At 33.7% G+C, this 20,971-nt stretch overlaps 1 protein-coding gene across 1 annotated transcript; it reads left to right on the top strand.

The window, feature by feature from the left end:
- The first annotated feature begins 4,884 nt into the window (after positions 1-4,884).
- Positions 4,885-10,351, top strand: LOC142225270 (uncharacterized). Its single transcript, XM_075295044.1, has 2 exons — positions 4,885-10,063; positions 10,179-10,351. Exons 1-2 carry the CDS (start codon positions 4,885-4,887, stop codon positions 10,349-10,351), a joined length of 5,352 nt encoding a protein of 1,783 aa, XP_075151159.1.
- The last annotated feature ends 10,620 nt before the right edge of the window (positions 10,352-20,971 follow it).

The following is a 20,971-nucleotide window of genomic DNA, read 5'->3' as shown; positions in this document are numbered from 1 at the left end:
CATTTTTGGCACACCTTCTTATGGTCCTCAAATACCTCTATATATCCAATTTCAGGCAAATTGGATAAAAACTACGGTTTTTATAGGCCCAAGACTCCAAATCGGGAGTTTGGTTTATATGGGGGCTATATCAAAACATGGACCGATGCGGACCATTGTCGACACACCTCTTTATGGTCCCAAAATACCTTTAGATTTTCAATTTCATATAAATCGGATAGAAAATATTGTTTCTAGACGCGTAAGAAGCAAAATCGGGAGATCGGTCTATATGGGGGCTATACCAAAACATAGACCGATATGGACCATTTTCGACACACCTCTTTATAGTCCCACAATACCTATAGATTTCCAATTTCAGGCAAATCGGATGGTAAATATAGTTTCTAGACGCCCAAGAAGCAAAATCGAGAGATCGGTCTATATGGGGGCTATATGAAAACATGGACCGATACGAACGATTTTCGGCACACCTCCTTATGGTCCTAAAATACCTCTAGATTTTCAATTTCCGACAAATCGAATAGAAAATACTGTTTCTAGACGCCTAAGAAGCAAAATCGGGAGATCGGTCTATATGGGGACTATATCAAAACTTAGACCGATATAGCCCATCTTCGAACTTGACCTGCCTGCAAACAAAAAACTAATCTGTGTCAAATTTCGGGATCATAGCGCCATTATTGAAGGCTGTAGCGTGGTTACAACAGACAGACAGACGGACAGACGGACATGCTTATATCGTCTTAGAATTTCTCCCTGATCAAGAATATATATACTTTATATAGGCGGAAATCGATATTTCGATGTGTTACAAACGGAATGACAAACTTATTATACCCCGTCACCATTTTATGGTGGTGGGTATAAATATGGGAAACATTTAAATCTGAAGCAATTTTAAGGAAACTTCGCAAAAGTTTATTTATGATTTATCGCTCGATATATATGTGTTGAAGCTAGTTCAACAGCTTATCATATATATTCACCAGACTTGAAATACCTTTTTTCGAATATAATTTGAATTAACTGATAATGAATTATTTATAGTTAAGTTACTGTAAATGTATCTAGTTTTAGAAAATATTGCTTGAAGTACTAGGAATCCCCATAGAGTTTAACTTTCTGTTCTAACGACAACACTATTGCTTTACCTTTATAGCAAGGGAAAGCTTTCACTCAATTTCTTCGAAATCTAGCTGTCCTTATCTAGATTAAATTGTACTAAATAAGTATGTCGACCTAATGATCTACAATGCAGATTCACTTTTGCAACATCATTGTAAGCGGTAAGAAGCTAGGATCTCTGCTGAATAAAATTGTCCACCTAGATTCTGAAACCTGTTTCTTTTCTGTTTTTTCATTTCTGGGTTTACTCTCTGGATATAATTTTACTTCTCTGGGAGATTTCACTTAACGCTGTTACAGTCCAATTATAGATACCTGTCCTGGAGTTGTACATGGTCCTTTCGAGCCTCCAAAATTACCAGAAGGAAGATTCAATTCTTTGGGATTACGTCCACCGCTTTAATTAAGAATACTGAGAAGAACAATTGAAAGTCATCCGCTTTATCTGTACTTCATACTGCTTTATCATGGGAAACAGGTATGTAAGATATTTAGTGTGTGAACGGTTAGGGCTTTTCAGTTAGAAGAATTAGTGGAAAATTCCGCGATTATTGTTTGATGATTTTCTGTTTGAGTCGAAATTTGAAACCCTGTTACATTTCAATTTTACATACAAAACCCGCTTCTTTGTACATTCGCTTTTTGAGGATTTCACAAAAGCACACGTCTTTTTGTCTGTTAAAATCTCAGGAAATTGTTGCTACAACGAACTTTGTTGAATTTCTGCAAGTTAACATCTGTAGCGCTTCGACGTACATGCATACAACATTTTTCTCTCTTTGAAACTATGATGAAAACAAACCAACGTAAGAATAATAGCAAACGACTGATTTAACCGAAACACACCACTGTCGATGTTGGTTTGTATTATTGAACCCAAAAGTAATTTTGTCCATTTCTTTTATCACATCAAATTGTGATACAAAAATGTGGCACGGGAAGAGAACCCCCACTCGATTGTTAAATGAACTCATATGCTACTGAATTAATCCGTTCCTGGCTCAACCAAGATATCGCCATTATTGAATTCGTATTTGCCAGGCTATCATACATTTAGTATTTTTCAAATGTTATTGAAGCTCTCCATTAATATTTTTAGGAGAGCTATTGCATCTATTGCCGAGTGTGCCTCTTAAGTTATCGACATCACATACTGGTAACAACCTACGTTTCCATTAACGCGTAGTTTGGGCATTTCGTGAATCTTCAACATTCTTGAAATTTAAAATCTCCGGTGAGAGGAAATTGTCTATTGCGCACTGATATTGGTTGTCGTTGTGTAGACAGCGCAGTCACGGCGTGGAGAGATTTCTCATCGGCTATTTATTCAATCGTTCGAATATCACATCGTTCCTCCCCCTCGTAACTGAAGTGCGCATGACGATAAAAATCGATCTCTACATGCTCTCGTACGATTTCGTACGCATCACCAAGTAGGTAGGGAGAATTTGCCAAGTAACCGCAATCGTCTGTCATGCAATTTTATACGGAGATGAGGCAATAAAGAAGTGGATAATTGAGTTTGTAAAGTTTAAGTCGAAGAGTATTTTGTTGGATGAAAAAGGCCAGTATAAAGATTACGTGAATCGAAATTGTACAGTTTGTGTGGAAATTAAGGAAGAATAATTCTGTGGAGAGTTGAGAATATTTATGGAATATCCGAGAAATATATTGATTAAACGTGAAGAGTTGTTGAGGCTTGATCTAACGGTGCTCATTTTATTGGGATGTTCGAGTGACGAGAAATGAGGAGATGATTATAATTGGCATGTCCAGCAGGGAAAATGAGTGCTTGTAAGTAATTATTCCACCATATTGTACCTTATAATACTTAATACTGATTTATAAGCGGGGTATGATACGATTTCTTCGAGTTTTTATACGACAATAGAAGTCTTTGAATATAGAATTGTCACGATACCTGATGAAAGTTTTTATTCTGATTTGCGAGTTAATATATTGTGTCGAGAATTAACTGGTACGTCGGCTCTTGAATATCCCACTATTTAGTTGTGATGAATTGAATATTTGAGTCTTCTGAGTCCCTAAATCAATTGGGCAATTGATCTTTAGTTGACAATTTAAATTTGTGCTGTTGGCTTTGGAAAGGGGAAAATCGTGATAAAGTGAAGATAAACCTCATACATTACGCTTTTATATTACACTTTGTCTTATGAAAAAGGGATTCCAAATCCACGTTTAGTAGATTTGGATACTAATGTGAATGGCCTATAACGTCAAAATTTGATATTGAACCCGACGATCTTATATTCTTGGAATACGATTGTGAGTTTTTTCTCAGTGCATGGAGTGTAATGACGATATATTTATATTGTCGATGACCGATGCGATTTGATTTATTTACTCTGAAAGAATTTACTGCGTTTTGAGGGAAAGTTGGCGTTTTCGTGAAACCCTTATTTATTCATTCGCTTCGTCGAGTGCACAATCCAGATTTTCTTCGGGATAAATTTTAGCGGAAGAAGAACCGTACAGAATTGGTTCACAAGAAAAAAAAAGTGAGCTGTTTTATAGAAAACTGAACTATCTCGCACGAAAATTGACCTAATTTTTACTCCACATTTGAGATTTCCTCAAAGCGTTCTTAAAACCAGGAAAATGTAATGGCCTCTTGTACTTTTTAACTGCAGTTCACGAAATTACATTCTCTCATATCAGAGAAAATTAACTAAAAGTTAAGCAGACAATCATTGGCGCCAAATCATGTCCATTTTAACCATGCAGTAGTTCATTCTTACTAGTTTTAGTTCATATTGAACTTATGTATATGGTCATTGAACTTCATACTCACGTTTAGTTGATAAAATTTTTGAGGCATACTTAAAAAAAGTAAGATTTCATTAAGCTGTGGAAAACTTCGATAAAAACAAAATTTAACTGCTAGCAAATATTTTTTTTCAATAATAATAAGTTAAATTTAATGTTGCATTTAGTGCAAAATACGGAATTTTTTTCTGTGTTTGATTATATCTACCACTACACCTGGTATATTCTTTGTCTTGGCTGTGCTTCTGGGGTTTAATTCTATTTATTGAACTCGCATGGTTTCTGGGTTGATGCAAATTTTCCTTGAAAAACACATATTGTTGTTTAGCTAACACCTTGAATGACTGGATTAATGATCTGTAATAGACACCTTTCGGTTGATGTGTTGTGACGGTTTTAACTGATATTTATCTTTGTGAGAGTAATTTCGTTTTGTACTTCCCCGAGGATAAGTGATATATTCGATAAATAAGATCTAGATCATAGTTTCAATTTGGCTGAACTCGGATCTATCTAGTCCAATCAATTTATTCGTATTATACTTTGAGCTTATATCTACCAGGTATTTGATGAAGTGGTTGAATTGTAGGTTAATTACTAATTAACGCCGATATGGCAAATTGACTCTTATTATTTCATGCCGCTCTGAGGGCAATAATGATTGTCTGAGATAATCTGGTTCATGGAGTATTGACTCTTTGATTAGATAGTGATATACTGTGGCATAAAAAATTTCTCTGACATAAACTTGTATCTGGAGCTCAACCACCTTCATAGTAGTTTTTTACTTATTTGAGACCAGGACGATTTGGCATACTGTAACTCTTCGAGTTTGTTAATTTACATAGATTACTGTTTACTGCGAAACTTATAACTCATTTATTGGCATTACTGGCGCTTTGGCTGAAGTTTGCTAATTAACTGACTTTGTTATCGGGTGTTGTCATTTCCGTTCGAATAAAATAGAATATGGCCACGAAAAAGTTTATATTTTTCTCCGACCAGTTGGTGACATATTGCGCGGAATTTGCTAGTATCGATATTTCGGAACATACTGTTTCCAGTCTGCAAGTTGATCTTGAAGATTTGGAACGGCGTTGGAATACATTAACACAGATATATGGAGCCGAAATGACTGAAGATGGGAAATATACTAATGAGGAAAGAGAATCGGTACATTCAAAATTTACTGAGTCTTGCAAGTCGTATAAAGCTTGTAAAACGTCCATACTAACATTAATGGATATTGAGAAAAGGAGGATGGAAGGCTCAGCACAGTCGTCAGAAAGGATTGAAGGGATAACTTGTGAGGATTCTGGGTTTTCGTTAAAGGTACCGCCGTGTGATACCGAACTTTTCAATGGCGGTTATGACAAATGGCCGAGCTTCAGGGACATCTTCACCGCAATTTACATAAATCATCCCAAACTGTCGCCGGCGCAAAAACTGTTTCATTTAAGAGCAAAAACCAGGGGCGAAGCAAACCAGATAGTAAAACAATTTGCTCTTACTGACAATAATTTTGGACTTGCTTGGGATGCTTTGAAACACCGATATGAAAATAAACGTATACTCATTAACCACCAATTGCGAAAGATTTTTGAACTTGAAAGCGTAAGTTCAGAGAGAGGGAAAGGATTAAGAAATTTGCAGTATACGGTTAACAACTGTTTGTCTGTGTTGAAAACTTATAATATTTCTGTTTTGTCGTGGGATCCTTTCCTCATATACTGGGTGTCGTCAAAGCTGCCAGATGAAACATTGACTGCGTGGGAAAATTCAATTACAAATCATAAAGAAATGCCAACATGGGCGCAGTTGGATGCATTTATTTCGAATAGACTGGACATGATGGAGTCAATTTGTGACATGAGGAAAGTTCCAAGTTCTAACCCATCGAGTGATAAATCCCAGAATTATCACACCAGCTCTGATTCAAATTATAGACCTTGCAAAGTTTGCAAAAATAATCATTCTGTACGATATTGTCCCAAATTTAAATCATGGCCACTTACTAGAAGAATAAATTTCGTATCTGCCAACAAAATTTGTGAAAATTGCCTGTCGTACGGTCACGTCACCCAAAATTGTCAGAGCGAAAATGTGTGCCAAAAGTGTCAGCAACGTCATCACAGTCTGTTACACCCCGAATCTGAAAGCGCAAATAATAGCAGGGGGACCCAAAGATTCGGAAACCAATTTGTCACTAACAATCAACGAAATCTACCACACCAGGCATCAACTTTTCATGTTGAGACACAGTTGGAAGACGAACCAACTACTTCACGCGACCCTGATGCCTCTGACTTTAATGTTCAATCTTATTTTGCCAAGTCTGGAGAGGGGACGATTTTGCCTACAGCTTTGATTGATATTGAACATCTTGGATTACGTTTTACTATTCGTGTTTTCGTCGATCAGGGTTCGCAAGAATCATTCATTTCAAGTAGGATTGTCAATAAACTATCCATACCAACAAATAAATCCTTCACTAGGATTTCAGGTCTAGGAGGAACTGTTCTGGAAAATTCCTCAAGAACTTGTAAGATTTCGTTAAGGTCTCGCAAGTCTGAATTTGTATTGCATGCGTCAGCTATTGTAGTTTCAAGCTTGAGTCAATTAATGCCAGTGTCATTTACTCACGTTTCTGATTGGGCAACTTTAAGAAGAATAGATTTGGCGGATCCGCATTTTTTCCGCCCTGGCCAGATTGATATGCTTTTAGGAAGTGATGTGTTACCGTCTATTATTAAATCCGGGGTCCTGAAAAATATTTCTGGTGGCCTAATGGCGCAGGAGACTGTGTTTGGCTGGCTGATTAGTGGACCACCAAAACCACGAGCTGTGACATCATGCTCGACCTTAGTAACGTCACATGATTCAATAAATGACGAGATTAGGAAATTCTGGGAGTTAGAGGAAATTCCGTCTGCAAGGCCTGTTTCTGTCAGTGACATTTGGTGCGAAGAGTTTTATAGAAAGACGACAACTCGATTACCAAATGGGAAATATATGGTTAGGTTGCCATTTCGCAATGATCTTTCCTCTGAAATTTCATTGGGTTCATCGCGTCGAGCAGCTATGGGACAATATCTACGGATGGAGAAAACACTGAAAAAGTCACTTGAATTGGAAGCTGAATATTCGAAAGTTTTGTCGGAATATCTGAGTTTGGGCCATATGGAACCTGATTCTCCTAATGAGATCTATCGAGGTGATCGTTACTTTTCGTTTTATCTACCACATCACGCTGTAATTAGGCCAGAAAGTGCATCCACTAAGGTACGAGTGGTTTTTAATGCGTCAAAGAAAACTTCAACAGGAGTTTCTTTAAATGATATATTGTTTACGGGTCCGACATTACAAACTGACTTGATGAGTGTTATTCTTCGTTGGCGTTTTTTCAAATATGTCTTTAACGGCGACATAGAGAAAATGTACCGGCAAATCTATGTTCATGAAGAAGACCGGTCATTTCAAAAAATTCTATTTCGAAGTTCTCCCAATACTGAAATTCAAGATTTTGCTTTAAGGACTGTGACATTTGGCGTCAACTGTGCACCCTATTTGGCGATAAGAACGCTTCTACAATTAAGTTCAGATGGAAAGATTACTCATCCAAACGCTTCGTCTATCCTTAAGAGCCAAACATATGTTGATGACATTCTTTCAGGTGGGCATACTTTAGCTGAGGCTCAACAATATTTATTGGAACTTATTGATTTATTGGCCACAGCGGGGTTTCCTTTAAAGAAAATGACAGCGAACCATCCTGCAATCCTTGTTAATTTGCCCCGGGAAGATCTTCTTGCAGAAGACTTCTTAAAATTGGAAGAGACGAGCGACATGAAAACGTTAGGTATTCGGTGGAATGCCATGTCTGATCATTTCTTTTACAAAGTTTCCACCATATCTATTCCAAGCGTGCCGATAACCAAGCGCAAAATTTTATCGATAGTTGCAAAACTTTTTGATCCAGCAGGATGGTTGGCACCTGTAATCGTTCTTGCCAAAATTTTGATGCAGCAACTCTGGATGGATAGAACTGACTGGGATGAGGAAGTTAAGCCTCATTCCCTTGAAAGATGGAAGAATTTTATAGAGAATTTTTCTGACATCGAGACCATAAGAATTCCTCGATGGATTCATTACACGCCAAAATGCGAATTTCAAATTCATGGATTCTGTGACGCTTCGGAGAAGGCGTATTGTGCCTGTGTATACGTCTTATCAACTTTTGATCACTCTGATACAACGTCGTTTCTTTTAGTTTCAAAAAGTAAAGTAGCGCCACTGAAAACTGTTAGTCTGCCAAGACTTGAATTGTGTGGAGCGGCACTTCTGTCAAAACTAATAAAAACTGTTTGCGAAAATATAAGGTTTACTGTTTCTGATATCTGCCTTTGGTCTGACTCAACAATCACGTTAGCTTGGTTACAAAAACCGCCGTTTCATTGGAAAACGTTCGTAGCGAATAAAGTTTCAGAAATATTAGATAATGTGGGAAATATAAAATGGAGACATGTTCCAACAAAGGATAACCCAGCAGATATTGGAACTAGGGGTTGTTCTGCCGCTGAATTGAAAACCGATCACTTATGGTGGCATGGACCGCAGTGGTTAGTGAAGCCTCCTGCAGTTTGGCCAAAACAAATTTCATTGCAGGAACCAACTCTTGAACGGAAGGTTGCTGCCTGTCACTCGCAAACGGAACACGAAGATTTGTTGGATCGGTTTTCATCTCTTGATCGTGCACTGCGAGTTGTCTGTTTCATGTTTAGATTCGCGAGAAAATGCCAGAAGCGATCTACCACAAATATGAATCATGCATTCATTACCGCTGAAGAAATTACGTTCTCCAAATATCGTCTTGTCCGTCTTGCCCAAATAGCGAATTTTCCTGATGAGTATAACGCCCTAAAACTAGGTCAGTCCATCAGTAAAAAAAGTCGTCTTCTTTCACTGAATCCCATTCTTGATCAAAATGAGTTGCTTCGTGTTAATGGTCGCTTAGTAAACTCCGACCTCAGCTATAATGAAAGATTTCCAATTATTTTGCCTGAAAAGTCTACTTACTGCAAGTTACTGATTGAATTTAGCCATAAAATACTGTTACACGCTGAACATCAAACAATGTTACGAACTATCCGACAGGAATTTTATGTGATACGCTTAAAAAGCATCATTCGTCAATGTATTCGTAAATGTAGAGTATGTGTTATGTATAAGCATCAAACACGAACCCAGATTATGGCAGCGCTTCCTCCTGAAAGGTGCACCTTTTCGTTGCCATTCACGAACACCGGCATTGACTTCGCCGGTCCGTTTGACTTGAAGACCTCGACGCTCCGAAACGCTAAATTACAGAAAGGGTATGCTGCAATCTTCGTCTGCTTGTCTACTAGAGCTATTCATCTTGAAGTATGTTCTGAGCTTTCCTCTGAGGCATTCCTCTCTACTTTTACTCGGTTTGTAGGAAGACGAGGATTTCCTAAGAAAGTTTTTTCTGATAATGGGACGAATTTTGTGGGTGCAGCTAGATCCCTTCGTAACGAATACAAAGAATTTCTGAAGTCGGCCGAAAAATCTGTTGTTGAAAAATACGCTATGCATTCGTTTTCTTGGCACTTCATTCCCCCACATACACCACACATGGGTGGATTGTGGGAAGCTGCTGTAAAAAGCATGAAAACCCACTTGAAAAAGGTTGCATCAAACTCGAAGTTCACCTTTGAAGAATTCTCAACTCTGCTGGTACGAATTGAAAGTGTTCTTAATTCTCGGCCACTATCACCAATGACTGAAAATCCAACTGATTTGGTTCCTCTAACTCCTGGACATTTACTTAGAGGAGCTCCACTTATGGCCATTCCTGAAGAACACTCAGAAGATCTAACTCTCTTAAACCGCTGGAAGAAACTTAAATCCCTGCAAATAATGTTCGCACGGCGGTGGAAAAACGAGTATGTTGTCGAATTGCAACGTCGATATAAATGGAAATCTGCTCAGTTGAACTTAAAAGAGAATGATTTCGTCGTAGTCAAGGAGGACAATCTCCCTCCGACTGAATGGTGTCTGGGTAGGGTAATGAAAGTATTCCCTGGGAAAGATTCAATGGTTCGCGTGGCTGAGATACGCACACAAAATGGTACATTGATACGTCCGCTCGTTAAACTTTGCATTCTTCCAACTGCTTAGCCGTTAGGTCTAGTAAAATCCGTTCACACCCTATCTTTATCTTACATTACCCACTAATTTTTTAGCTTACCAAAATGTCGAATCTGCAAAGAAAGACATTTCGTGCAGTACTGCCATAGATTCCAAGGGATGCCTGTCGCGAAAAGACGAGACTTCATTAAGAAAAATGGATTTTGTTTTAACTGCCTCAGTACCAGCCACAGAAGAGAATGGTGTCGCTCAAGAAGCAGATGTGTAGTATGTCAAAAAAACCATCATACTATGGTTCACACCGACACAAGTACGAAGTACAACTCTTCATCTACACGCAGCCGTTCCAAATTTTCCCGGAGAGATTCCCAATCACGCGAGTGCCTAAGACAGACGCAAGCCTCTTCCAACAAGGCATCTCATCGGAACCAGTCATACTTTACCGAACGCCTGACTCCCAGGCGTCGAACCCATGTATTTTTGCCGACTGCCTTGGCCCGCATTGTAACTCCCAATGGTCCAACAAAGGCTCGGATGCTGCTAAGTTCTGGACGGTTACAGACGATCGTGTTGCGCTCGTTGGTCGATCGACTTCATCTCCGAACTACTATACGGGATAATACGGAATATTGTACCATAAATCTCGAGTCTTACCACGACCCCTTGGTTAAAATCCAAATCATGTGCTCAGTTCGATCAAACTTCCGCATCGCTCTACCGACCTCGACTACTGAACCCAAGTTAAAGTCTATCTACAATCACCTGACCGACCAGGCCGACCCTCATTTTTATAAACCAACCAATGTGGAGATTGTGGTTGCCAACGACCATTTACCAAAAATACTACGCGCTGGTCTCATACAAGCGTCCTCCAACCTGCCAATTGCGCAAAGTACCATATTTGGTTGGACAATCTCTGGCTCATGCCAATTCTAATATTGCAGTGCTGCAAGACGGGCGGCATGTTGAAGCTAGTTCAACAGCTTATCATATATATTCACCAGACTTGAAATACCTTTTTTCGAATATAATTTGAATTAACTGATAATGAATTATTTATAGTTAAGTTACTGTAAATGTATCTAGTTTTAGAAAATATTGCTTGAAGTACTAGGAATCCCCATAGAGTTTAACTTTCTGTTCTAACGACAACACTATTGCTTTACCTTTATAGCAAGGGAAAGCTTTCACTCAATTTCTTCGAAATCTAGCTGTCCTTATCTAGATTAAATTGTACTAAATAAGTATGTCGACCTAATGATCTACAATGCAGATTCACTTTTGCAACATCATTGTAAGCGGTAAGAAGCTAGGATCTCTGCTGAATAAAATTGTCCACCTAGATTCTGAAACCTGTTTCTTTTCTGTTTTTTCATTTCTGGGTTTACTCTCTGGATATAATTTTACTTCTCTGGGAGATTTCACTTAACGCTGTTACAGTCCAATTATAGATACCTGTCCTGGAGTTGTACAATATGTATTAGAAGTTTAGGAAAATTAGAGTCATTTTTACAACTTTTCGACTAAGCAGTGGCGATTTTACAAGGAAAATGTTGGTATTTTGACCATTTTTGTCAAAATCCGAAAAACATATATATGGGAGCTATATCTAAATCTGAACCGATTTCAACCAAATTTGGCACACATAGCTACAATGCTAATTCTACTCCCTGTGCAAAATTTCAACTAAATATACTTTGCACACAAAAATACATCAACAGACAGACAGACGGACATCGCTAAATCGACTCAGAATTTAATTCTAAGCCGATTCGTTTACTAAAAGGTTGGTCTATGATTACTCCTTCTTGGCGTTACATACAAATGCACAAACTTATTATACCCTGTACCACAGTAGTGGTGAAGGGTATAAATATGGGAAACATTTAAATCTGAAGCAATTTTAAGGAAACTTCGAAAAGTTTATTTATGATTTACCGCTCGATATATATGTATTAGAAGTTTAGGAAAATTAGAGTCATTTTTTACAACTTTTCGACTAAGCAGTGGCGATTTAACAAGGAAAATGTTGGTATTTTGACCATTTTTGTCGAAATCAGAAAAACATATATATATGGAAACTATATCTAAATCTGAACCGATTTCAACCAAATTTAGCACGCCTAGCTACAATGCTAATTCTACTCCCTGTGCAAAATTTCCACTAAATCGGAGTTAAAAATTGGTCTCTGTGGTCATATGAGTGTAAATCGGGCGAAAGCTAGATATGGGAGAGGGAATGATTTCAATAAAATTTTGCACACTTCACTATAGTACTAATTGTTCTTCTTGTGCAAAATTTTATGCAAATTAGGGTAAAACTCTGGCTTCTGGGGCCATATAAGTCCATATCAGACGAAATATATATATATATTGGAGCTATATCTAAATCTGAACCGATTTCTTCCAAAATTAACAGAGTTCTATTCTGAGCCAAAACACATACTTGTGCCAAATTTGAAGTCGATTGGAAACTGCGACCTAGACTTTGATTACAAAAATGTGTTCACGGACAGACGGACATTGCCATATCGACTCAGGAGCCCACCCTGAGCATTTTTGCCAAAGACACCATGTGTCTATCTCGTCTCCATCTGGATGTTGCAAACATATGCACTACGTTATAATACCCTGTTCCACAGTGTGGCGCAGGGTATAAAAAGACCGATTATGCTTATGAACTGATATGGACCAATTTTTGTGTGATTGGGGATCGGCTATATATAACTATAGACCGATATGGACCAATTTCGGTATGGTTGTTAGCGGCCATATACTAACACCACGTTCCACATTTGTACCGGATCGGATGAATTTTGCTCCTCCTAGAGGCTCCGGAGGTCAAATCTGGGGATCGGTTTATATGGGGGCTATATATAATTATGAACCGAGGTGGACCAATTTTTGCATGGAGGTTAGAGACCATATACTAACACCACGTTCAACATTTGGATTGGGGAGCAAATTTCATCCGAATCAGTTGAAATTTGGTACATTATGCTAGTATATGGCCGTTAACAACCATGCCTAACTAGGTCCATATCGGTCTATAGTTATATATAGCCCTCAGATAAATAGATCCCCACGCACACAAAAATTGGTCCATATCCAGTTCATAATTGTATATAGCCCACATATAAGCGACCTCCATATTTCAATTCTGGCTCTCTACGTACCGTGCAAAAGTCCATATCGATTCGTAATTATTTGTAGACTTACCTATACACACCTTTTTTGTCCAATATATACCACGAATGGACTAACTCACAATTTAGAAAACGATGTTAAGAAGTTTTAAGATACCACAACCCAATTAATTCGATTGTGGATGACAGTCTTTCGTAGAAGTTTCTACGCAATCCATGGTGGAGGGTACATAAGATTCGGCCTTGCCGAACTTACGGCCGTATATACTTGTTTTTTGTTTTTTTTTTTAAAGCCAATATTTCATCAACAATTGCTTTGTAGCAATTTTCTATAAAAATTCGCTTCTTACAATATTTTGAATAGAAGTTCGCTTGTTGTATTTACAAAAAACAACAAGCGAAATTTTGTGATTTCCAATTTCGAAATTTTGTGATTTCCAATTTCTCTTCCACAGTGTATGTATTTGTTTTTGCTCACTGAATTGTTTGAGTATGTGTGAAATTGTAGACGATTAGGGTTATCTTAGACAAAACATTTATTGGGATTAAGTAAAATGGCTTCAGTACCACAACAGTGGGAAAATAGTATTGTTACCATTGAGCCATGAATTAGGATGAGAAAGGCTCTACTGTGATTATAACTGTACAGATTGATAAGATATGAAAATTAAGGGTTTTATGTTTAAAAATTCTAAAACCTTAAACTAGCGCACACGCTATCTTACACACACACACATAGACATATTTTTCAAACAGCAACAAATATATTAAAAAGGCTTATGGTTTTCACTTGAACGTTGGAATATTTTGTGGATTAGTATGCGGCATTTGTTTAGTAGCATTCACGAATATATGTGGACATATACGAACATTTGCAAATAATGATTATGTTTTAGTTACAGCTTATACATTTTTTTGGTTGTTTGAAAAAAGAAATTCTAGAGGTGTGTTGGCGTATGTTATACTATTGTTTCCATAACAGTTTTAAATAAAAATTCGCTAAGTTTTCAAAATAATTTTTATATTCCCCATTGGGTTTCACTAAGAATGCTTTGATAGAATTTTTGTAAAGAGCTTTGCAAGTTATAGCCTCCAAAAACTAGACAATACTTTTTGGCATAAACTATTTCACTACTAAAATACTCCAACCATTTTCAAAAACACGACTAACAATTCCTCATAGTACTCTCAAAATTATACCGCCTATGGGCCAGACATTTTACCAACCACATATATATAAAAAAAGGACATACGTTCACACCCTTTCTCATAAAAAGAAATGAGAATCTGACAGTTCGTACATCTGGTTTCAATGTTACTGCTACTATTGCATGTTGGTGCTTTGGCTGGCATTCAACTGTTTTTACTGTTAATCCAGTTAAATTGGAATTTAAGCCGAAATAAAAATAAAAAAAATAACATCAGTATCTCGAATAAAAAACCAACCACAGCCTCTACTACCACAACGGTCACCCGAAAAAAAAAAAACAAAAACAATAACGTTATAAAAATGTTGGCAGTAAGCAACACCGACCATGGTTAAAATTTTGGGCCAAAGATAGACAACCATCAACGAGAGCAATATGTTCCCCTTTAGTACATTTCATTGTTGTAGTACGATAGTAATTCTCTACAAAAATATCCTGTTTGCTCTTATTATCAACCCAAAATAGTGGATGAAGAATATTTTGGGTTAAAGAAGGATTAAATGATGATTACGAATGTCCCTATACTATAAGAAAATTTTCATAGTAAAATTTTATGAACTTTGAATTTTCATAGGAAATTTTATGAATATCGAATTTTTATAGAAAATTTAAATTTTCATTGAAAATTTAATGAATACTGAATTTTTATTGAAAATTTTTGGGAATATGGATTTTTCATAGAAAATTTAATAAATTTCGAATTTCAAAAAAAAAAAATTGATTTACATCGAATATAAATAACGAATTTTCATAGAAAATTTGACGAACATCAAATTTTCATAGGAAATTTTATGAATGTCGAACTTTCATAAAACAATTTAATAATTTTTTCGTAATTTCGTAAAACAATTTAATTAATAACGAATTTTCATAGAAATTGAATTGATAAAAATCGAATTTTTATAAATGAATGTTATTCATCATTTCAAAAAACAATTTAACGAATATCGGTTTTTTCATATAAAACTTAAATATCGACTTTTTATAAACAAATTTAATGAGAACCGAATTTTCATAAAAAAATTTGTTGAATATCGAAGTTTTATAGAACATTTTATGAATATCGAATTTTCATTAAAAAAAATGTTATAAATATCGAATTTTCATAGACTTTTGTTAAAATATCAAATTTTCATGACAATTTGGTGAGTACTGAATTTTTATCGAAAATTTGATGAATATCGAATTTTTATAGACAATTTTATGAATATCATAAAAACTTTATGAATATCGAATCTTTTTTGGGAAATTTAATGAATATCGAATTTTCATAGAAAATTTAATGAATATCGAATTTTCATAGAAATATGATGATGATTGAATTTTTATCGAAAAGTTCATTAGTGATGAATTTTTATAGAAATTTGAATAATATTGAATTTTCATAAAAAAATATTAAATATCGAATTTTCCAAGAAAATGTTATGAATATCGAATTTTCATAGAAAATTTTACGAATGTTGAATTTTCATAAAACAATTTAATAAATAACGAATTACGTAAAACAATTAAATAAATAACGGATTTTCATAGAAAAAATACAATTTTCATAAAATTATGATGAATAACGAACTTTCATAAAACTATTTAAAGAATATCGAATTTTTCATAAAAAAGTTAAATATCGAATTTTCCAAGAAAATTTTATGAATATCGAATTTTGAAATTTGATGAATATTGACTTTTCATAAAAAATTTGTAAACATTGAATTTTAATAAAAAATATCATGAATATCGAATTTTCATAAAAAATTTAGTTAATATCAAATTTTCATGGACTTTTTTAAAATATCGAATTTTCATAGAAATTTGAAGAGTATTGAATTTGTATCGAATTTTTTGAGAAATTTAACGAATATCGAATTTTCATAGAAAATTTCATTAGTACCGATTTTTTTTAGAAATTTGATGAATAATGCATTTTTATAAAAAATTTTAAGAATATCGAATTTATACAGAAAATTTTATGAATATAGCAAGTTATAGAAAATTCAATGAGTATCGAATTTTTATAGAAAATTTAATGAATATCGAATTATCATAAAAAAAAAAAATTATTAAATGTGGAATTTTCATACAAATAATATTTGATGAATATTGAATTTTCATAGAAAATTTAATGAATATCGGATTTGTATTCAAAATTTGATAGAATATCCAAATTTCATAGAAAATGTGATGAACAACGAATTTTCATAAAAAAAAATATTATGAATAACGAATTTTCATAAAAAATTTATTGTGGAATATTTCATTAACAACAAATTTGCATAGACTTTTAATTGAAATTTAATGAATATTGAATTTATATAGAAAATTTTATTAGCATCGAATTTTTATAGATAATTTTATGAATATCGAATTTTTACAGAAAATTGTATGTATATAGCATTTTATAGAAAATTCAATAAGTACCGAATTTTTATAGAAAATTTAATGAATACCGAATTTTAATAAAAAAAATTTATTAAATATCGAATATTCATATAATAATTGATGAATATTGAATTTTCATAGAAAATTTAATGAATATCGGATTTGCATTCAAAATTTAAAGAATATCCAAATTTCATAGAAAATGTGATGAACATCGAATTTTCATTAAAAAATTATGAATATCGAATTTTCATAAAAAAATTATTAAATATTGGAGAAAATTTTATGAGTATCGAATTGTTGTGGAAAATTTCATTAACAACAAATTTGCATAGCCTTTTAATTGAAATTTAATGAATATTGAATTTATATAGACAATTTTATTAGCATCGAATTTTTATAGAAAATGTTAAGAGTATCGAATTTTTATAGAAAATTTGATTAACATAGAATTTTTATATTACTTTAATGAATATCGAATTTTTATAGAAAATTTAATGAATATCGAATTTTCATAAAAAAAATAAATATTAAATATCGAATTTTCATATAATATTTGATGAATATTGAATTTTCATAGAAAATTTAATGAATATCGGATTTGCATTCAAAATTTGAAGAATATACAAATTTCATAGAAAATGTGATGAACATCGAATTTCCATAAAAAAAATTATGAATATCGAATTTTCATAAAAAATATATTAAATATTATAGAAAATTGTATAAGTATCGGTTTGTTGTGGAAAATTTCATTAACAACAAATTTGCACAGACTTTTAATAGAAATTTAATGAATATTGAATTTATATAGAAAATTTTATTAGCATCCAATTTTTATAGAAAATTATAAGAATATCGATTTTCATAGAAAATTTAATCAATATCAAATTTTCATGGACTTTTTTAAAATATCGAACTTTCATAGAAATTTGAAGAGTATTGAATTTGTATCGAATCTTTTTGAGAAATTTATCGAATATCGATTTTTCATAGAAAATTTCATTAGTACCGAATTTTTATAGAAATTTGATGAATAATGAATTTTTATAGAAAATTCTGTGAATATATCATTTTATAGAAAATTCAATGAGTATCGAATTTTCATAGAAAATTTAATAAATATCCAATTTTCATATAAAAAAATTATTAAATATCGAATTTTCATATAATATTTGATGAATATTGAATTCTCATAGAAACTTTAACAAATATCGGATTTGCATTCAAAATTTGAAGAATATCCAAATTTCATCGAAAATGTGATGAACATCGAATTTTCATAAAAAAAATTATGAATATCGAATTTTCATAAAAAATTTATTAAATATTATAGAAAATTTTATGAGTATCGGTTTGTTGTGGAAAATTTCATTAACAAATTTGCATAGACTTTTAATTGAAATTTAATGAATATTGAATTTATAAAGAAAAGTTTATTAGCATCGAATTTTTATAGAAAATTTTAAGAACATCGAATTTTTACAGAAAATTTTATGAATATAGCATTTTATAGAAAATTCCATGAGTATCGAATTTTTGTAGAAAATTTAATGAATATCGAATTTTCATAAAAAAAATTATTAAATATCGAATTTTCATATAATATTTTATGAATATTGAATTTTCATAGAAAATTTAATGAACATAGGATTTGCATTCAAAATTTGAAAAATATCCAAATTTCATAGAAAATGTGATGAACATCGAATTTTCATAAAAAAAAAAAATTATGAATATCGAATTTTCATAAAAAATTTATTAAATATTATAGAAAGTTTTATGAGTATCGAATTGTTATAGAAAATTTCATTAACAACAAATTTGCATAGACTGTTAATTGAAATTTAATGAATACTGAATTTATATAGAACATTTTTTTAGCATCGAATTTTTATATAAATTTTTTTATAGAAAATTTGATGAATATGGAATTTTTATATAAACTTTAATGAATATCGAATTCACTTTTCATAGAAAATTTGAGGAATATCGAATTTTAATACGAAATTTGATAAAAATCGAACTTTATCAAATGTTCATACGACTTCTCCTTATGTAGAGCTCTCTATTTTGCTAAAATATGGCACCATTACACCAGATTTCCTGTTTTGTTTTTTTTTGTAATTTTTCAAAATAAAATCTGTTTGTAAAATTTTGCAATGATGCCACCAGCACTATATTCGCTTGATGGTCAAGTCAACTTTGAACTGTTAAATGTCCGGATGGATGTTTGACTTAAAAGTGCAAAAACCGTTGAGTGATGTGTCACATTTTCACACTCGTTGACACATAACTAAATTAATTGATTCCATAAATGTTGTCAAGTTTTTATGAGTGGATATTTTCATTCCATTTCATTTCATTGCCGGTGATAAATTATGTCTGGCTCGGTGAAGGGATGAATGGGTTGGTAGGCTCTATCTAACTGGCAACTGGAAACAGTGAAAGCTGTAGCGTTTTTTTTTTAATTTATTGCAAACGAGTGGTTTATTAAAGGCTCTTATGTGCTTGTACATAATATGAGATGGTTTAAAATAAATGTGAAGCCTAAAAGCTAGCAATTTACAATTGGCTATATGACAGTCTAAAAGTAGGCAATATTTTTTAAAAAAATATTTTTTATAGGTTCTCTATTGGACAAGCAAAAGCCTTTAAATGTTTAAGCTTTTTATGATAGACTCTACTTTCCTCGCCCTTCCTCCCATCTTTCGTCTCCAGAAACAGAGCCAGTTTCATATTCCATATTCCTTGGCTTGAGAGTAAAAAGCAATAAATCATAATAAATTTTTTTATATGCAATTTATTAATAAACAAATCACTTTTAAAGACTTTCAACACTTAACAAGTGTTTATACTTTGCTTTACACAACTTGGCCCTGCTCTAGTTTATTAGGTTGAGCTCTTGTTTCTTTCTTGGCTGACTGGTTTTCTTGCTCCTAAGCAAGTGTCAAAATTTGTTACATTCCATACCTCTTCCCCGCCGCCCTCTTTCTTAAGTGAAATGGACGATCACAATAAGCGAAAGCAGTTGACTGGCAAATAACCTCTAACTGAACCACTTTAGCTTTTGTTTAGGATAGGGATGAGAGCTAGCAAAAAAACCCGGGGAGCATGGGTCATGTTTCGTAAATTATAATTTATAGCTCTAGAGCTGTTTCTTCTTCAGAATATGGTTTTTTTTACATAGAACTTTACTTATGCTCTTCGAATTGGGGTTATTTAGCTTTACTCTCTAGTCAAGACTCTTGGTAGTGACTATAATTTCAACACTTTGTTACTGTATTGTGTATGTTTTGATATCCAAACTCAATAACAAAAACAAGAGAAAAGGAAAACAATAACAACAACAACAAGAAATAACTACCAGATTTTCCTTGGTAGCAATAAAACGAACAAATTCCTTTCGCATCAAGAGAAGTGGATTTTCATCGTCGCTTGGGATAAATTAAGGGACAAGCATTTGATTGTTGTTGCAGTTCTCAAATATGTTATTTATTGGTTTGGTTTAGAGATTTTGTTGACATGTCATAAATATCTGTGTATTATATAAAATTTATTTCTGAAAATCCTTCAAATGTGAATGACTTTTATTTAGCCCTTAGGTAAGCCCAATAGAGTAGAGGTAAAAAACCAGTCTTCATTGACAGGTTAAATTACACGGTGTGGTCTGATTAGTCTAGGTTTTAGTGGCAAGCTCACTTTATTACAGCTTCACTTAAACTATTCCGCTCATTATGATATGAAGGATTAGTCGAAGTGAGCATGATTCAAAACGGGCTGAGGAATGTCGAGTTCCAATCACTATTTAGCTCTAACTTAGTAAAGTCCAGGCCAGCACTTGGTATTACGAAGTCGACTTGGAGATTTTGTGTGAAACAGGAAAGAATGAAAGTAGTTTTGAACCAAGCAACTTGACTAAAGTCCACCACCAGCTTGTAGTGTTATTATTGGAAATAATGTGCTTAATAAAAATCGCTTTAGAAATAGTGATGAGAACTTCACTTTCATACAGCGGTCGATATAGTACGAATCTATCTTTGTGAAGCCTAAAAGTAGGCAATTTAAAATTGCCTACCAAACAAACCTAAGTGCAATCCCTATGTCCGATCTGAGACGACCGAGATCCTGGTTAAAGCCTATGTAGAAATACCCTAC

Source organism: Haematobia irritans, chromosome 2 (genome assembly GCF_050003625.1).
Source record: "Haematobia irritans isolate KBUSLIRL chromosome 2, ASM5000362v1, whole genome shotgun sequence".
Lineage (NCBI taxonomy): Eukaryota > Metazoa > Arthropoda > Insecta > Diptera > Muscidae > Haematobia > Haematobia irritans.
The sequence above is the reverse complement of the archived record's forward strand: the minus strand, read 5'-3'. Positions and strand labels throughout refer to the sequence as shown.

What these genes read in the sequence shown, in the direction of transcription:
- LOC142225270 (XM_075295044.1), top strand. Translation starts at nt 4,885, where the DNA reads ATGGCCACGAAAAAGTTTATATTTTTCTCCGACCAGTTGGTGACATAT. An exon ending in TGAGATACGCACACAAAATG is followed by an intron (nt 10,064 to 10,178) that starts GTACATTGATAC and finishes CTAATTTTTTAG; the next exon opens with CTTACCAAAATGTCGAATCT.